Source organism: Schistocerca serialis, chromosome 4 (genome assembly GCF_023864345.2).
Source record: "Schistocerca serialis cubense isolate TAMUIC-IGC-003099 chromosome 4, iqSchSeri2.2, whole genome shotgun sequence".
Lineage (NCBI taxonomy): Eukaryota > Metazoa > Arthropoda > Insecta > Orthoptera > Acrididae > Schistocerca > Schistocerca serialis.
In genome coordinates this window covers 538,763,492-538,783,879 of record NC_064641.1, presented here as the reverse complement: position 1 = coordinate 538,783,879, position 20,388 = coordinate 538,763,492, and the positions used below count along the sequence as shown (strand labels likewise).

General features: G+C 39.3%; 1 protein-coding gene across 1 annotated transcript in view; it reads right to left on the bottom strand.

The window, feature by feature from the left end:
- Positions 1 to 20,388, bottom strand: part of LOC126475260 (phospholipid-transporting ATPase ABCA1-like) — a 407,094-nt gene that overhangs the window by 312,002 nt on the left and 74,704 nt on the right. Inside the window, exons 3-5 of the mRNA XM_050102975.1 lie at positions 19,308 to 19,514; positions 13,787 to 13,890; positions 3,661 to 3,819 (exon numbers count right to left, since the gene is read on the bottom strand). Of these exons, the coding sequence (XP_049958932.1) occupies positions 3,661 to 3,819; positions 13,787 to 13,890; positions 19,308 to 19,514 (470 nt within the window). The remainder of the gene's footprint in view (positions 1 to 3,660; positions 3,820 to 13,786; positions 13,891 to 19,307; positions 19,515 to 20,388) is intronic.

Genomic DNA, 20,388 nt, shown 5'->3' with positions numbered 1-20,388 from the left:
TTTCAATGTCCAGGAAGGTCATTAGTAGATCTACTTCATATTCATAGTGCTGTTCTTGCAATTGTCTTACAGCAAAAATTAGATATATCGTGGACCTCCCTGTTCTGAAGCCATGTTGCTCTTCTCTCATTTTTCCTTATAATTTTGCCCGAATTCGTGCTTCCAAAATTTCCTCAAAAATCGTTGCACAATAACTCATTAATGTTATCCCCTGATACCTCTTGCACTCTTTTCTATTTCCCTTCTTAAAGATCAGGACAATTATTCCCTTCTTCCAGTCTTCTGGGATCATCAATCTCCAAATAATTTTCATTACTCGTTATAGACATTGTATCCCCACCTCTCCTGTTGCTCGCACCATCTCTACACTTGGCTCATGCAGACCAGGTGACTTCATTCCCTTCATCTTGTCCAATGCCTCTTCCACTTCTTCTATGTAAGGTCTTCTTCTATTTGCTGCTCCTCCTCTTTTTTCCTCTCCCTGGCTTGTTCCTCTTCATCCAGGTCTCCATTCGGGTTCAGGAGTTCTTCAAAATACTCCTTCCACATATTCTTGAGCTGCTCCTTATTCTCTACATCTTGTCAACTTTTGTTCACCGTTAGAGCATAATCTCTCCTACCGTTCTTCCTCTTACTTTTAATCATCTCATATAACACCTTTTTTGAACCTTCACTATCCTCCTCCATCATTCTAGTCCACTGTTCCATAGACTTTGTTCTTTCCTCCACCACCACTCTTTTTGTTTCTTCCTTGCTTGCCTGATACTCTTCTATTGTCTCTACTGTTCTCTTATGGAACCATACCCTAAAGGCTCTATTCTTCTTATGGATCATATCCTTTTTTCTTAGTATTCCACCAGGGTGTTTCTTTCCATCTCTTTTTGTTGCTTGTCCTCCTACATATTGCTTCTGCCGCTCTTACTAATGTTCTCTTGAACCCACCCCATTCCTCTTCTGCCATTTTTGGTTCATCCTTTTGGATGCTTTCCTTTACTACTTGTAGGTACTGTAGCCTGCTTTCTTCCTCCTTCAACTTCCATACCCTTATACATCTTTCCTGGTTTTCTGTCCTTTTATTATCCTTAGTCCCTCTCAGGTTCATTACCAGCAAACGGTGGTCGCTATCCAAAGCCTCTGATGGTATTACCTTAATGTCAATGATGTCCCTATTCATCTCACTATCGTATAGGAAGTAGTCAACTATCGACTTTCTCTTTAAGTCTTGACTGCACCAGGTAATTTTGTCGCTCTCTCTTTTCCTGAACCATGAGTTCCCAACCAGCAAGCCATTCCTTTGACAGAACTCCAGTAATCCTCCAACTTCCTCATTTCGGCAGCCCCAGCCCTCCGGTCCAAGCACACTTTTGCAGCCTTGTCTTTCTCTCCCAACGTGTGCTTTTGAATCTCCCATTACTATCATATTCTTCCTTCCCATCTGCTTCTGCATTCCCTCTTCAAACTCTTGCTTCTCCTCAGAGGTGCAACCCACCTGCAGTGCATACACTTGTATTACCTCTATGGTCATCCCCTTGAGTGATATTTTGGTCTTCTTCATCCTATCACTTATTCTCTTCACTACTTCTTTTAATCCATCTCTTACTACTATTCCAACTCCATTTCTCCTTCCCTCCTCATTTCCACTCCACTACAGTCAGTAGCCTTTCCTCAGTTGTCTCCTTCCTTCTCCTTTCCATCTCATTTCAGCTAATCCCAGTAGGTCTAACTTCCTTCTTTCCATCATGTCTACCACCTCGTCCACCTTTCCAGTCGATGTTTGTATATTTAATGTTCCGAATCTTAGTCCTTGTTTATAGCTAGTTCACTGTCAATTAAATCTGTCCTTTCCTTCAAAGTTACTGTCTGAATTTCCTAGTGAAAAAATAAATAAATAAAAATAGCCACAAAGACCAATCTGGATACTGTACTGCATGGGGAATTATTACAAAAATCAGATTTCACATTTTTGTCTTTGCAAAATCCAATGCTTGAACAAGCACAGTGCCTTAGTGCAAATGCACTTTTATGCAAGCTCATCTTGGTCACTACTTCTACTGCTTCTACTCACTACTGCTTCTAAACACTATGTATGCAGTCCAGTAACACTGTAGAGTAAGAGTGAGCCTCTATTTTACCATTTCCAAATAGTCAGTTATAATGATACTCAATGAGTTTAAAAACAGTCATTATCAGTTTACTTGACAATAAAACAGTGTTGCTGCTGCACCATCACCTTTGCCAACATACTTAGTTTGATAAAAATTCTCTTTGAGTTCACAGAACAGCAGTAGCAAATGATATAGTGCAGGAACTGGCACAAACTAGATGAAGGCATTATCCAAGCATGGAAAAGGTCACAACTCAATTTAGAGTCCATAACAGCCAATTCTGAAGAAAGTAGTACGCATAATACACAGTAATTCCAGTAGCCTTTTGTGATTAGCCTATTATGCAAGTCTCTAGCACTTCAGACAGAAGTCAACCATTTTCTCCTTGCAATTTTATGACCCAAAAAGAATGTCATGCCCTGCTCGTCAGAGCTCATAATCTTGTGAAAATGTTCTGCCACTCTCTGAACTACATCTGCAGCACGAAAACCATACATGCAGAACTGCTGTATGGCACTAATCCTATATAACAAATGTTGTGCTTAAATAGCTTGCGAGTCCCCATACGATTTACAGATGTATATTTATTGAGTAATAGTTTCATTTGGATTATATACATGTCAAAAACAATATACATATGCCCAGATAGCAGGATGGGACAGGCACTCATTTTCTACACAATCACAGCAAACTTCATTACAAGCAGCAACAACATATGCTCTTCATAATAAGGACACACTGTTCTTTACTCACATGTATGTTTGAATGTATATGCAGATGTACATGTAGACGTAGAATGTATTCTTAGAATTTGTCCATATGTCAACATATGACCTCTGTCAGTAGACACTTTATACCTACACAAAACCGCAATTTAGTTGACCACTGAAAACTTTCAGCCTTTACCGGCCTTTTATTCCCAGTTTTCAGTCAGTAAGATAACCTTCACCAGGTTGTTAATCATTTATAGATTTAAGAAAGGACGTATAAATGATACAAAACGAGTACTACATACAATTTACCTTGTTTAAAACATCTAAATATGTATCATACTGATGTAAGAGTTGTGTATTTGATACATTTCAGCCCTTATCATGCTACTAACACCCAATGAGTGGTGTGCTGTACGCGATGTTTACCTGGTATCATTCGGTCCAATGTCTACTCTTTTAACATGCTGCACTTATGTAACAATTTTTACTGTTTCCAGATTATTGTGTTCCATATCATCTACTGTTTGACTACTGCTCCTTAGCTCATTATGTATGTTTACTGTTTTAACGTCATGTAATTTATGTAAGTACCAGTTTTATTCCATGTTCTCCTTTTCAGAGTTGTGAAGTATTAATTACTATAGACATTCATTTTACAATTTGTTTAAAACATCTGTTACTTTCCTTCTCAAGAAGGTTTTACATTAAACTTACGCAACAAGTTGGCTGTATACTTTATATACCGAAAATGAATTTATGGTTGCCGCTGTCAACCATGTTTAAAATTGTGCTTCCAATTTAATTATTTAAAGTGAGTGAAATTCCCTTCTCCTACCACTTACCTTTACACCTGTTTCTTTCTCACTAACAATACGCTTGAGTATTGTTGAACACAGAAATGAAAATCCCAACACAATTAGTACTGCGAAAAGTTGACCCAACACAGTAGGTGAAACGTGTGTGGAAGGTGGATAAGGGAATTTCTGAACAAGCCGCGTAATCTGTGGAGAAAAGAAACAATAAGTGACAATTCACCAGCACACCTGAAAACTCTCCTAATTAGGAAAAACATATTAGCCCAATTAAAATACTAAGATAATTGCTACTATGAGGTACAGCTAAGTGCATTTAAAATACAGCTGCTTTTAAAAGGTTTTTTAAGTTTTATTATCAAAGCTGTGAGAATAGCTTCCTCTACACAGCAAGCTTTTCTGAATACAATGTTGGCTTCTGTAGTACACAGTATTTTAATATATGAATTGTGGCAATACCCCTCCATGCAGACTTTAGAACCTATAGTGTGGCAGGCTAGCTAGCTGCCTGTGAAATCCTGCTGCTGGGACCAGGATATTGTGGCAGAATGACTGAAGACTCCAATCCACCCCAGTCATGGAATGAATTACCTTTTGCCAAGGCCTGACACTATACTGCCTTGGTCCCCAATGTGACCTAAGACGGGGATCGGTCATAAAGATGGGCAGGGCCACTATAAATACATGACACTCAGACCCAGCAGTATCTTATCTTGTCTCTGACTATCAATACCAAGGCATACTCCACCGGAGCCAAAAATCCAACGTGGGCTAACCAGCTTCATCTGCATCTAGTCACTGTATCTGCTAGCTGCTTGCCTACAAGCTATGGCTAAATGTGATGATACCGGGGCTCGAGGCAGAGCCACCAATAGGAGACCCACCTCGACGGTAACTTCAACCAGTCTCTGGACATCCCCAAGAGGAGTTGGTTTCGGAGCCTGCACGCCTTGCACCACATGCTTGACTAATTGCCGGAACAGCCTGCTGTCCATACACAAACAAACCTGCTCCCTGCCAATGCCAGAAGAGCAAAATCTGACACTGGCAAATCACTAAGCCAATGCTCCTGCCTGGTGACTACATGCTGCATGCTGAGGTAGCTTCTGCTGCCAGTCGCCATCTTCAGCTACTGAACAGGCACCTTACTAAATAAGAATGTATTTTTCAGTTGAGCTCTACTGATATCATGACTGCTGAGTAGCCAGTGTTATGCAACCCAGCTACACGTATACTCTGCAAGCCAGTGTACAGTGCGTGGTAGAAGGTCCTGTAGTACTTCTAGTCATTTCCTTTCCTGTCCCACTCAATTGTCTATATGCCTCCATATGAGCCCTAATTTCTCTTATATTATCTTCGTGATTGTTACACAAAGTGGACAATGGTGGCAGTAAATTGTTCTGAAGTCAGCTTCAAATGTCAGTTCTCTAAATTTTCTCAATAGTGTTCCCCAAAGAGAACATCATCTTTCCTCCAAAGATTTCCATTTGAACTCCCGAAGGATCTCCTTAACAGTTCAGTGTCATCTGAATTTACTGGTAACAAATCTAACAGACTGACTCTGAATTACTTTGACATCTTCCTTTAATCCAACATGGTACAGATTCCAAACACCCAAGCAGAACCCAAGAATAGGTCTCCCTAGTGTATTATATGCAGTCCCCTTTACAGATGGACCACACTTCCCTAAAATTATGCCAATAATCAAAGTCGATCATTGCCTTCCCTACTACAATTCTTACATGTTCATTCGATTTCATAACACATACCTGGGAACCTATTCCGTATGCTTGTACTTTCTTTACCAGTCTGAACTGGAGCACCATGTCAAACACTTTTCACAAATCTAGAAATATGGAATCTGACTGTTGCCCTTCATCCTCATTTCACAGGATACACCTTCCTGATTCATGTACACAAGCTTTTCCCTCTGAAGGAAATTTATTGTATTTGAACTGATAATATGTTCAAGAATTGTAGAGCAAACTGATGTTAACAATATTGCTCTGTAATTTTGTGGGTCCACTCTCTTTCCCCTCTTATATACAGGAGTCACCTCCACTTTTTTCCAGTCACTTGGGGCTTTGTGCTGAGTGAGAGATTTGCGATAAATGCAAGCTTAGTAAGGGGTCAATGCTGCAGAGAACCATTTGTAAAACTGAAAAACCAAATCGGGATTCCATCCGGACCTGATGACTAATCTGTTTTCAGTTCTTTCATGTATTTCTTTATGCCACGGATGCCTATTACTATATCATCCATACAGGACTCTTTCTTAAATGCAGAATTTAAAACTTTGGGTTTTTTTTTTTTTTTTTTTTAAAAAAAAGCTATCTTCAATCATCACACCAGACTGGTCAATAAGTGGCTTGACAGAATCTTTAGACCAGCTAAGTGATTTTACATAGGACCAGAATTTTCTCAGGTCATCAGGCAGAATTTTTGCTAAGGTATGATGTTGGTAGTAGTTGTATGCTTCACACATACATCTTTTTACAGACACACAAATCTTTGCCTGTTATCATTTGCGTGTTCTCTTTTGAAATGATAGAGCAACAGCTTTTGTTTCGTCAGCTTTTTCCGAATTTTGTTGTTAAATCATGGTGGGTCCTTTCATCCTGAATCCACTTACTAGACACATACATATCCAAAGCAAGATTTACAATCTGTTTAAAATTTGCCCTTAATTCCTCTATGTCCATCATACTAGAACAAAATGATGACAATTCATTGTCTAAGTGAGATGCTAACTACTACTTAAGTAACCATAGTCACTGTGATGACAACATGAGCACTAATCCCTGTCTATATACTGATGCCATTGATAAGTTCAGACCTCTTTATAACTACAAGATCTAAAATATTTCCACAATGTGTAGGCTGACGAGCTAACTGATCGAGATAGCTCTTAGAAAACATGTTCAAAAGTATTCTGTAAGACTATCTGTCTGTATCCCCTGCAATGAATCCACTGATGTCCCAGTCCATAATCAGTAGGTTAAAGTCACTTCTAACTAGTGTCTCACAGTATTTATGCGCCACTGACCGTAGACTTTCTTCGAATCACTAAGCCTGTCACAGCGGAATCGGTGGTGGCCAGTAAAAACAACCAACAATTAACTGGATTTCAGCTAGACCTGTTATACACAACCAGATAACTTCACTGTCACACTGCAATTCAACCTCAATAGAGAGACGACGACGACGATTTCGGTTGATGGGGTGCTTGATGTCATAGTCATCAGCGCCCTAATGAAAACTCAGCATGCAATTCCCATGGGTGGGGACGAAGGCTGTCCCCACATGCAGAACAGTTTATAGTATATTACAGACTGCTGCCCTTTCCCACCAATTTAGGGATGAGGCCTGAGAGTTCACAAAATTTCATCACCCTTGTAACACTGGAACCAGTATCTACCAGGATGTTGGGCAGATCTCCAACGAGACTGAGGGCTGCCAGCCAGAAGAGGAAGTCTTGTGTTAAAGGGCTACACCTGATGCACAATCTGTTAAGCAGATCTTCCTTCCAGCAGCAAGGCTGATGCGAAGTTTGCCATGCCTTTGTGGTTGATTTGAGTGACCGCAGTTTTTATCTGTCACCTGCAGCCAAACAATCTCCCACTGACGCATGATACATCTGTCAGAAAATGAGATGATGGCATGCAACAGCATGGAACATCGATGGACAGCACTTTCCCAACATGCTTTCTTGGAGGCTTTGTTGGTCAATTTGTTTCCTTGTATCCCGATGTGGCCAGGTACACAGCAAAAGATCACCTCCATGCCACGATGTTGGAGTCGCTGTAAGGAGTCATGGATGAGCTGAATCAGCTGTTCTACTGAATACATTTGGTGAAGTGCTTGTAGTGAACCAAGCAAGTCAGAACAGACAAGAAACCTTGTACGGTGATGTCTGTGAATCCTCTTCAGTGCCATCAGAATGCCATACAATTCAGCATCATAATTTGTAAATTGTTCTGGAAGATGCACCTTAAAAACACTACCAGGGAAAACAGCAGAACAACCAAGAGCATTTTCTTGCTGGGATCCATCTGTATAAACAATGATAAAACTGTGGTACATACTTAAAATAGATGAAAATAAAATCTGGAGTACAAGTTTTCTTGTACTGTGTCAAGCTTAAAACCACTTCGGGCCTCTGAAGATGCCAAAGTGGCAAAGCATTCCATCCCTGGCTGTGAATTTTCATACCTGAGAGATCCAGATCCTTGAGTCAGTCTGTAGCACATATACCAAATGGCTTGGTCGCATGGAGCCATTTCCTGAACAGTGGATTTGACCACAGACCTAAGTGCCAACAACTGAGGAGATGCAGAGATTTTCAGAACCTGATGAGCCAAAAGGATACGTCACCGAATCCAGAGTGGCGGTTCACCAGCCTCTGCACATAGGCTTGAAAATGGGCTGGTCCAAAAGGCTCCAGTCAATATCCGAATGCCCTCATTCATGATGGACTGGATCTAACATCCTGAGATAGGAAGGACAGGTCGATCCGTAGACCACACTGCCATAATCTAAGCGTGATCAAACAAATGTCTTATAAAACTGCAGGAGGCGGGACCTGTCAGCTCCCATGTTTTGCCAGTAAGACATTTCAAAATAGTCAATGACTGGAAGCCCTTTGTTTGTAGGTCTTTCAGGTGTGGGAGCCAAGTTAACGTAAAATACAATCCCTCACTGTGAGCACTGGTTGGTTAAAACTCCGACGAGCATGGTTAAAACTGACACATGTAGTCTTCCCAGGTGAGAACTGAAAACCAGTTGTCTGGGCCCAGGTTTCCAGCCTCCTAATGGTCAGCTGTAGTTACCTTGTTGTCATCTTAAGATCAGAGGAAAAGTAGTAGATTGCAAAGTCATCCACAAACAAAGAGCATTGACAGGTCTCCTGACTGGGGAGGAAGTGTCATTGATAGTGATTGCAAACAATGTGACACTGAAACACTGCCCTGGGGCACACAATTCTCTTGAACATAGCAGTCAGACATGGCATCACCAATGCGATAAAGGAAACACCGGTCCTCGAGGAAGGATTGGATCAGAAGCAGCAAGCATCCACTTAGTCCCCTTTCATGAAGTTGGCGAAGGATGTTGTACCTCCAAGTAGTGTCATACGCTTTTTCGAGGTCAAAAAACACACAAACCAAATGGTTTCAGCGTAAGAAGGACTCCTGTATTGCTGTTTCCAGTAGAATTAAGTTGTCAAGGGTTGAACATGATTATGATGATGATGATGATTATTATTATTTCTTTCTTGTCTCAGACGTTATGTTTGGTTAAAAATTATTATTATTATTATTATTTCTTTACATTCTCAGACATTAAGTCTGGTTAAAAATGGAAAGTGATGCGAACCTTGATCAAGCGTCACTTCCTTTTAACTGTATGGTATGTGTTATATTGCATTTAGGAACTTTCGGGTAATTGAACATGTATCAATAATTACAGATTTCTGTAGTTGTATATATAAGTTTGGATGTAGCTGTATTGCATTGATGTACTGGTGGATATTGTGTGGTATGACTCCTGTAGTTGATAGTATAATTGGTATAATGTCAACTTTATCCTGATGCCACATGTCCTTGACTTCCTCAGCCAGTTGGATGTATTTTTCAATTTTTTCTCCTGTTTTCTTTTGTATATTTGTTGTATTGGGTATGGATATTTCGATTAGTTGTGTTAATTTCTTCTTTTTATTGGTGAGTATGATGTCAGGTTTGTTATGTGGTGGTGTTTTATCTGTTATAATGGTTCTGTTCCAGTATAATTTGAATTCATCATTCTCCAGTACACTTTGTGGTGCATACTTGTATGTGGGAACGTGTTGTTTTATAAGTTTATGTTGTAAGGCAAGCTGTTGATGTATTATTTTTGCTACATTGTCATGTCTTCTGGGGTATTCTGTATTTGCTAATATTGTACATCCGCTTGTGATGTGATCTACTGTTTCTATTTGTTGTTTGCAAAGTCTGCATTTATCTGTTGTGGTATTGGGATCTTTAATAATATGCTTGCTGTAATATCTGCTGTTTATTGTTTGATCCTGTATTGCAATCATGAATCCTTCCGTCTCACTGTATATATTGCCTTTTCTTAGCCACGTGTTGGATGCGTCTTGATCGATGTGTGGCTGTGTTAGATGATACGGGTGCTTGCCATGTAGTGTTTTCTTTTTCCAATTTACTTTCTTCGTGTCTGTTGATGTTATGTGATCTAAAGGGTTGTAGAAGTGGTTATGAAATTGTAGTGGTGTAGCCGATGTATTTATATGAGTGGATTGCTTTGTGTATTTTGCTAGTTTCTGCTCATTCTAGAAAGAATTTTCTTAAATTGTCTACCTGTCCATAATGTAGGTTTTTTATGTCAATAAATCCCCTTCCTCCTTCCTTTCTGCTTAATGTGAATCTTTCTGTTGCTGAATGTATGTGATGTATTCTATATTTGTGGCATTGTGATCGTGTAAGTGTATTGAGCGCTTCTAGGTCTGTGTTACTCCATTTCACTACTCCAAATGAGTAGGTCAATATTGGTATAGCATAAGTATTTATAGCTTTTGTCTTGTTTCTTGCTGTCAATTCTGATTTCAGTATTTTTGTTAGTCTTTGTCTATATTTTTCTTTTAGTTCTTCTTTAATATTTGTATTATCTATTCCTATTTTTTGAGATATTTATAGGCATCTGTTTTTTCCATTTTTTCCATCGCTTCTATGCAGTCGCTGTGGTTATCCAATATGTAATCTTCTTGTTTAGTGTGTTTTCCCTTGACTATGCTATTTTCTTACATTTGTCTGTTCCAAAAGCCATATTTATATCACTGCTGAATACTTCTATTATCTTTAGTAATTGGTTGAGTTGTTGATTTGTTGCTGCCAGTAGTTTTAGATCATCCATGTATAGCAGATGTGTGATTTTGTGTGGGTATGTTCCAGTAATATTGTATCCATAATTTGTATTATTTAGCATGTTGGATAGTGGGTTCAGAGCAAGGCAGAACCAGAAAGGACTTAATGAATCTCCTTGGTATATTCCACGCTTAATCTGTATTGGCTGTGATGTGATATTATTTGAATTTGTTTGGATATTAAGTGTGGTTTTCCAGTTTTTCATTACTATGTTTAGGAACTGTATCAATTTAGGATCTACTTTGTATATTTCCAATATTTGTAGTAACCATGAGTGGGGTACACTATCAAAAGCTTTTTGGTAATCTATGTATGCGTAGTGTAGCGACCTTTGTTTAGTTTTAGCTTGATATGTCACCTCTGCATCTATTATCAGTTGCTCTTTACATCCTCGTGCTCCTTTGCAACAGCCTTTTTGTTCTTCATTTATAATTTTGTTCTGTGTTGTATGTGTCACTAGTTTCTGTTTAATGACTGAAGTTAATATTTTGTATATTGTTGGTAGGCATGTTATGGGGCGATATTTAGCTGGGTTCGCTGTGTCTGCTTGATCTTTAGGTTTCAGATAAGTTATTCCATGTGTAAGTGTATCAGGGAATGTGTATGGGTCTGCAATGTAACTGTTAAATAATTTAGTTAGATGTGAATGTGTTGAGGTGAACTTCTTTAACCAGAAATTTGCTATTTTATCATTTCCAGGTGCTTTCCAATTGTGAGTAGAATTAATTGCTTGGGTGACTTCATGTTGCAAAATTGTCACTTCAGGCATTTGTGGTATCATCTTGTATGTGTCTGTTTCTGCTTGTATCCACCGTGCATGCCTGTTATGTTGTACCGGGTTTGACCATATGTTGCTCCAGAAGTGTTCCATGTCTGTTATGTTTGGTGGATTGTTTATTTCAATGTGTGTGTTATCTATTGCCTGGTAAAATTTCTTTTGGTTTGTGTTGAATGTTTGGTTTTGTTTCCTTACTGATGGGAGGAGGTGGTTGCCAGGGTTGCGGGGATGGCTTAGCTAGTTTCTGATGTTGGGTAGTAGAATGTGCCTTAGGTGATAAGCCTATTGCTGATGGCTTCGAAACAACTTTAGTTTCGAGTGGAGTGTTTCCCCCACAGGTACATCGCAAGTGCTTGTGCTTGCACTTGAATCTGTGGCCCGAGTTTGTGTGGAGGAATCACATTTAGTGACTGGTGTCTTAAGGGCTGATGCAAAAGAAGTAGCAAAAACCAATGGTTGCACAGCTCCGAGAGCTTTTTCAGCTTCACCACAGAGTATACATCTTGTTACTTTCAACTCCTGAATTTTTCCTTTCCGCGTTGTGAACCTCACACTTTCTGCTCCACACTGGGTGATGCCTGGAACAGTTTACACATTTTGGAGGAAGGGTACAAGAATTGCCTGATTCATGAGCTAAGCCTCCACAATTGTCACATGTACCCTTCTCATTACATCTCACTGTGGTATGGCCAAATCTTTGACAGTTGTAGCATCGCATTGGGTTAGGAACAAACAGGCCAACCTTAAGAAGGATATAGCCTGCAAGATATGTTCAGTTAATTCTGGAATACTAAATGTTAGAATAAATGTTGCCGATTTTTCAAATCTCCCATTGACTCTCCTCATATAGTTCTGCACTTTCATGGTGCTCTTAGTTTTCCATTTCTCACGTAATTCCACAGGTTCCACATCCATTATATTGGATCGGGTAACCACACCCTTACTACAGTTAAGGGTGTTATGCAACTCTGTCTCGACTGGGTAGTCATCTAAGACCTCACATCCTGGAAGCTTAGATATTTGGTTTGAATCAGCAGTTTCAACTAGAAGTGTTCCATTATGGAGTTGTTTGACACTTTTTAGAGACCCAGCAATACTTTCCAATGCCTTGTGAATATAGAAAGGGGAGATCTTCTCAAAGGTTCCCCCTGCTCATTTGATTACAATGGAAGTGTTATGGCACACTGTTACTACGATTCTGAGGCTTCTTTTCAGGAGGAGTGGGTGTAGGTACTACCTGATGGTACATCTGTCCCACCAGAACTAGTAGTTTCATGAGAGCATTCCATAAGGATTCCAAGAGATGCTAGGGAAACAACCTTCATGCCTGAGCAAGTCCTATACAACTGGGGGCAGCAGGTGCCCCAGAGGTTGCCTGCTAGATACTGTTTTACCTCAACAGCCATTCACCTCATCAGCACTTAGCACACCTTGAGGTTGAGGTTTTTTTTCCCCCTATTCTCTGAAAAACACAACATTCCACCGCTTGGGTACATGGTGATCGCTGAAGCATGCCCAGAGCTTATTGTGACAGAAGGCTGGCAGCGCTTACCAGTCCCCAGCTAGGAACCCTGGGGTCGCCAAACCTGTGCTCAGCAGCATGAGTATTACCATCAACAGTGCCTCATTCGCAGGCACTACTTTACCTAGGTGAATCATGTGCCCTCTGAGTGGTAAGCAGATATCCTTGGGCTGGGCAGGCATTCAGGGTGCCATCCAGCTGCTGCGGGGCATTTCAGTTTACTGAGCCAACTGAGGGCCATCTCTCTGAATTGTCCATATAGCCCACAGTTTTAATGCAAAAACAGGACCCAGTTATCAACACTTATCCTGGACTTAAGCATCTTCTAAGTCCTCTATGAGCTGCCAGTCATTCACCTCACGCAGTCTTCTGCTACCTTGGCCTCCACTGCCAAGACCTAGTATCCAGAGGTCTTAGACCTTTTCTGTGATCGTGCATTTCAGACAGGTGTCCAACCTGTGGTACATCATAATATAGAAATTTATTCTGTCAGACTTACAGTGAGGGTGCTTAATTACAAACCGTAAATTTAAAGACTGGTCACTGATCATCAAGCAATAAGACAGTTACCAGTTCACATCACCTCAAAAAGTAATGTTTAGTTTTCTGTGACTGATTTTATTACAATGTTTGTGTTGCTAGTAAACTGTTTATCATTCATTACCTGCCTGGGAACCTGCTCTTTCTGCATTAGCCCATACTAGCCCTTATCAAGTACAACATCTGTCGAAGTTTCACAGCGTTGCAACACTGCCATTCAGCCAGAAACTCTAGAGCTTTTCATTCAGCTGTAAACATTATGAAAGCCAACATTCAAACACATCACACAATTTGTTTGGCCACTGTGTTTCAGATTTGCTCTCTGTTAGTCCTTTTAAAAACACAAACACAATAAATTTTTTCTGCATAAAGCAATAACAACATAAGCTCACTTACATTTAAGTCCTTATTGTGCACTCCAGACTCTTTTCTGGCCATATCAATGAAAAAACTGTCAATGTACAGTTGTAATGCTGCTACACCAGCCTTTATATATTGTTCTGTGTTGAAAAAAGTAAACAAATATCTGATTACAAAGAGATATAATAATGAAAATAATCATTTTAATAATATACTGTAATTGGATAAATAAAAAATCTGCTCACCAACTGATGGCAGGAGAACACATGTATATATACAAAAAAAAAAGGAACTTACCTCCACCCCTCTTCCTTCTCCTTCAACCCTTTTGCTGGAAGAAGGGGCCACTGACTCATAAGCATGCACAAGTAGAACCCTTTTTTTATACGAGTGTTCTCCTGCCGCCACTTAGTGAATAGATTTTCTATACATCTAATTACATTGTTTTGATTATAAAGAGAGATTATGTAAAAATTGTATGAGTTCTTATTAACATACTTCTTTCTAAACAGAAATATTACGCTTAAAAAGTTCACAAATGCTGATTAGAGGCATGGATGGGAAAAGCTGATACTAAACAATAAATCAAGATAAAACGTGGACACAAAAACCTGTTTACCTGTTACTGACACACTTCTGCTCCTAGTTACCGAGACAGTAGTAAGTATGTCACACATACGAACCTTTCCCACATTTACATGTAACAGTAACACATATTTTATACCAACTTCGATTAACACCACTGAGGCCGTAGCACATGTGTAACTGGAGAACCACTGCCTATGCCAATAAACATTAAAGAGTATCACACGTGATGTGAAGCATAATCCCATGGAGTTCCTTGCAGTATACAAGGTGCATCGTATGTCAGATGAAGCAAAAGTTAACAAAGTGGCAGAATAATGGATACATTCATGGGCTCAATTAATCAACAATTTATTTAGAGATTTCTGAAAAATTATTTGTCTGTACAGTTGTGCGTGTGGTTGTATGTATGAATGTGTGTACTACTGCTGGAAACAGAATTAGTGCTTGAAAGATAGTGTGAATGCTGTTCTCTGTTGTGTGTTACTGTTCTCCATACCCCAAAAGACATTTGCTAGAGTACCTATAGAATTCCTGATACACAGTCCAACCAATTCACTGGATGAATTTTTCAGTTTCGCAGGGAAACTGGACAATGTATAACAAAGCAAGGTGGGATTTTTTACTTCCCCTCTTGTTTTGCCATCTGCCGCCTTAAAATTCATTCCTACCCCCCCCCCCCCCCCCCCAATTTTAACTGATTACCATTAACATAAGTGAATATAATTTGCATTTTCATGCAAGAGAAAGACTGATCCTCAGTTTTAAAGAATATAACATCAGATCTACTTTTGTGCTTAGTTTTATGCATGTAATTGATTTTCTAATTTATTTTGACTATGCCTAGTTAGTATCTTTTGTTATGAGGTGAAATGAGTAATTGTTTCATAACTTCAATTCTATTGATGACATATAAAAAAATATAAGTTCTCTAATAATTGTAAACACCTGGAAGACAAAATGCTAGTATTCTTAAAGTATCTATTTAGCTCTACTCGAAAATATGTTAGCAAAGTAATTAACAGTTTTGTCAAAAGTATTGTTTGCATAATATATTTGTTAATTTTGTGGTTTAAACAAATAATTTGGCTTAACCCTTGTAGCAGAAGAAACTGTTAAAAGGAACGTATTTTTCGATATATGCAGTTAATTTAATGAGTTAAGTTTTAATTGTAATTTCCGTAAATTTAACTTTGAACAATGTGTAGTTTCAGTACCTACTATTGCGATGATGCATAAGGGCTCAATTTTTGGTCGCGAAACAGTCAGTCGACGGCCTAGTTTCAGACGAGAAGCCTGTGTTGGTTAGAACAACAACAATGTATCGGTGAAATAAGTGTTACACAATTAGGCCGTGTATTTAAACAATGACAGTGTCTGCTCCATATGTACCTTTCTAATCTTCAAGAACAGTGAATTTTGTGGTTAGGTTTTTACTGCTCGTGGATGTTCAATAGTAAACTATTGCAGCAGTATGTGAACGTTTGCCTGAAAACTATTAATGAGGCTTCTTGAAAGGTGAACAATAGTGCACTGGCCATATAAATGTGTATATGGGGGGTTGTGAAAAGTGAAAGTAAAACTGCTGTGAAACGCAACTGTGCATCTGTCAGCTACATCATTTACAGTAGCCAGTACTGCACATCCACCCCGTATTTTTTCAGTCAGTGTAGCAGACAGTACATCGACACCGAGGACAACAAAAGAAGAAAAAGTAGGCGAACTGCTAAAAATGTGTTAAGGAATCCAATCATGCAGACTGATGCAAACAGACAGAAGAGGGATGCATCCAGTAATAGGTAGACAATAATAAGACAACAGACCAGGGCAGCCAAAAAACTGACGAGAAGAAAGGCACGTAACTTGCAGCACAGACCAGGGCACTTCAACCAAAATAATCAATACGGTATTAGTCATCTGTTGCTGAATGCATTCTTTGTGCTGTTCCAGAGATTATGGTAACAATAAAGCAATCCATAATCAGTAAGTCATGAATTCCAGTACTACTAGACCACAAGTTTAGCAACTGAAATATGACAGCAAGTGATAGGTAGTGGGCAGCGGCAGTATATTTAAGTTCTACGGCTCGACATAGAATTAGCCTACGCAACTCCTTTTTGTGGGCATGGCCCATGGGCAATGTTACCTGCTAGATTATGTTGCCTGCTAGATTTTTGTCTCTCTACATTCTGGTGTTCTATCTGGACTGTTTTCAGTCTGAGACACTGTATTAATGTTTTTACAATATTGACCATCCCGGATTTTCCATTTACCTGCATGTTCAGTGTGCCACTATGCTCTGCAATAGAGATAGTACAATGTGCTGCTGAATAGTCACTGTTTGTGTTTTCAATCATAATTACGAAATTGTGATCTCATAGAATGGTGTAAGTACACATTAAGATAAAAACCATTAAATTTTTCAGTATTAAACATTTGAAGCAACTGTTTTGTAGCAGTACAACACTAGGGGATTTGGATTAATACGAGACATTGTTGTTCTCGCAAAAGTAAATTATTGCTCTTAAATTTGTTCAGCAGTTACTAGGGATAGCGATATGGCTGTAGTGTCACGTACGCAAGGTATAAAAGAGCAGTGCACTGGCAGAGCTGTCATTTGTACTCAGGTGATTCATGTGAAAAGGTTTCCAACATGATTATGGCCACACGACAGGCATTAACAGACACTGTACATAGAAAGGTTGTTGGAGCTAGAAGCACTGTACATTCCATTTTGGAAATCATTAAGGAATTCAATATTACAAGATCCACAGTCTCAAGAGTGTGCTGAGAATACCTAATTTTAGCCATTACCTATCACCACGGACAATGGCAATGGCTGACGGCCATCAATTAATAACCAAGAGCAGCAGCGATTGCATAGAGTTGCCAGTGCTAGCTGACAAGCAACAAGGGGGAGAAATAGAAGCAGAAATCAATGGAGGTTGTATGACAAATGTATCCATTAGGACAGTGTGACAAAATTCGGCATTAATGGGCCATGGCAGCAGACACCTGACGCAACTGCTTTTGCTAATAGCATGGCATTGCCTGCAGTGCCTCTCCTGGGCTCGTAACCATACCAGTTGGACCCTAGACGACTTGAAAACTGGTCTGATCAGATGAGCCCTGATTTCCTTTGTAAGAGCTGATGGTAAGTTTCGAATGTGACACACACTCCATGAAGCCATGGCCCCATGTTGTCAACAAGGCACTATCCAAACTGGTGGTGGCTTCATAACGGTGTGCTGTGTTTAAATGGAATGGAATGGGTCCTCTGGTTCAATTGAACTGATCATTGACTGGAAATAATCATGATCAGCTACTTGGAGACTATTTGCAGCTATTCATGGATTTCATGTTCTGAACAATTATGGAATTTTTATGGATGACAATGAATCATGTTACCAGGCCACAATTGCTCACTATGGTTTGAAGAACATCCCGGAGCTTTTGAGTGAATGATTTGGCCACCAACATTAGCATACCTTAATATTTCTGCAGAGGACTTCGAACGACTTGTTGAGTCCACGCTACAGAGCTGCTGGACAATGCCGGGCAAAAGGTGGTCAGACATGATATTAGGAGATATCCCATAATTTTCATTGTGTACAATTGTAGATTTTCTGATGTAGCCACCCTTAGTCAGTGTCAAAAACTGGTAAAAGTAAAATTTTGTTAATAACAGTTGGCTGTTTTATACCTATCACAAATCAAATTTAAATTTTATGTTTCATAAATTCCTGTGTAGCCCTTATGTATGTAAAACTGGAATGTGGGTTGTGTCACTTGAAAAGAATGTCATGTGTACATTCATGCATTTTATACTGTTGTTCAACATAGTATCAGAATCAATATGTGCTACTGCAACAACAGAGCCAGCCATCACAGAGGGATCACTCAGAAACAAATATAGCACTACCTCCAGCTTTTCCACCCTTCAACAAGGGAGAACGAGAACAGGATTCATATTTGTGCTGGCTGCAACAACACTGCAAATAATTCAAGGACAATTTACAGTGTTATTCCACATCTCTCATGAGCTGCATGTGAAATGTTACTTCCCCCCACCTACCTCTTGTCAGACACAGTAGCACTGCCTTTCAAGAAAATGTGTGGGCTTTCATTGCCTTATTATTAGTAGAAGTGCCATCATTGTAGTCTTATTACTCATGGATCACAGATTTAAACTCTTCCTTCGAAGTTCGAATTCCCAAATGTCGTTCCAACATTTAACAATTCCTATGTCAAATTTCTAATTGAAGACATTCCTGTCCAGCTTGCTCCTAATCAATAAATTTGAAATGAGGCACTAAAATGATATGAAGCATCTATGAACAAGTAGTTTGTATTATGCAATCATCCAAACAGGAAGGTTAAACCCTAATCGCTCATGAATGATGACACCAATAGAAACAGAGCACAAGCTTGGATTGGTGAAGGCTGGGAGAAGACATATGTAGGGCTCTTTCAAAGGAATTATCCTGGCATTTGCTTTGGCTGACTTAAGGATATCGTGGGAAACCTGTTTATACAGATGGCTACATAGATTTGCACCACTGTTTCTAGCAACGAGTCAATTAATTTAGCACTGTGCCACCTAGCTCATTGCAGTCGTTCAAAATAGTTCAGGGAGTCAACCAACATTTTGAAGTAACTCAAGAGGTAGTGACAGGATGCTCACAACACTTCATGTATTTCATGCTGGCCCCCTTCTCATTTGACACTGTCAACCGAGTCTTCACTAGAATTAGTGCACACACAAAGTTCAGTAAAACATCTTAAGTGTCTGCTACCATCACATTTGACATATCTCAAAAACCACATCACAGGTGATAGTTTGCATCAATGGGATACTTGCACGGCCTACCATAAACAGCAGCATGTCACGGCAGTTTGTCAAAACATGGAAATAAATCTCTTCAACATACAGTGTTCATTATGGATCTAACAAAACAGCTATTGCACCTACCAGATTCAACATTTGGTCCTTCTGGGGCAGCTTCCGAAAAAGTCTCTTCTATATTTAAAGTTGCCTCTGACCTCACCCGATACCTTAAATATGTTGGTAGTTCATCTTCTTTAAAGTTATCAAATATTATACCAATGAACTTGCCACCACCTTCAAATGCGTTATAAGCACTTACAATATCATCTTCACTCTGTACGCCAATGATTGCTAAAATAAACAAATCATTAATCAATATATATTGAAATGCACAGTACAAAATTTTTACAGCAATCCTCAAACAACATTTTTACAGTAATGCTCACAAGCTGCATTATTAGCAACACCACATTTAGACTGTTATCAGCAAATTAATGCTTACAGAGCACATTTACCAGCCCAATCACCCTCCACACAAAATACAATAGTCTCATACTCACGGAATGAATGTTGGGGATCAAGTGCAGGAATACCACACAGCCATCCTGGGAAAGTTCCTAGTGTATGTGGTTTTCCATTACTTCCCTCTGACCTGTTATGAAGTGTCAAATGTGTACCTGTGTTGTGTGGTTGACTGTGCTTGTACAGTGTATTCTTGTGTTTGTGTTATGGATGAGAGGAAGGAAAATGTTCATCCTCTCCCTTCCTCTCATCCTCTCTTCTCATCCATAACAACACAAACCCAAGAACACTATGCAGGGTTTTCTCCAACAGCATCTGATACTGAACTACGAAGTTGAAACACTGTACACAATATCATTATATTTTATTTATAGCACAATGAGTATAATATTTATGTTGCCAGGGCAAAGAAGTAATCAAAAATGGATAATGAAAGTACTGTAATATGTCACAAACATTTCTTTTATTATTTTATTATCACATTTTCCTACTTCTACAACTGTTTTTATTTCATTCCCAACACCTGACCCCTTTCTCCTACAATTCAATCTAACATCATATTCTATACACTACCACTTTATCTCCACTCAACTTTCTGGTATTTCAAAACTTTTTCCAGGTTGTTGGTCACTGAAGTATCCTGATACTAGCACTCTGTACACTACTTACCCTTCATTTGTTCATTGTTTCAGCACATGCTAAT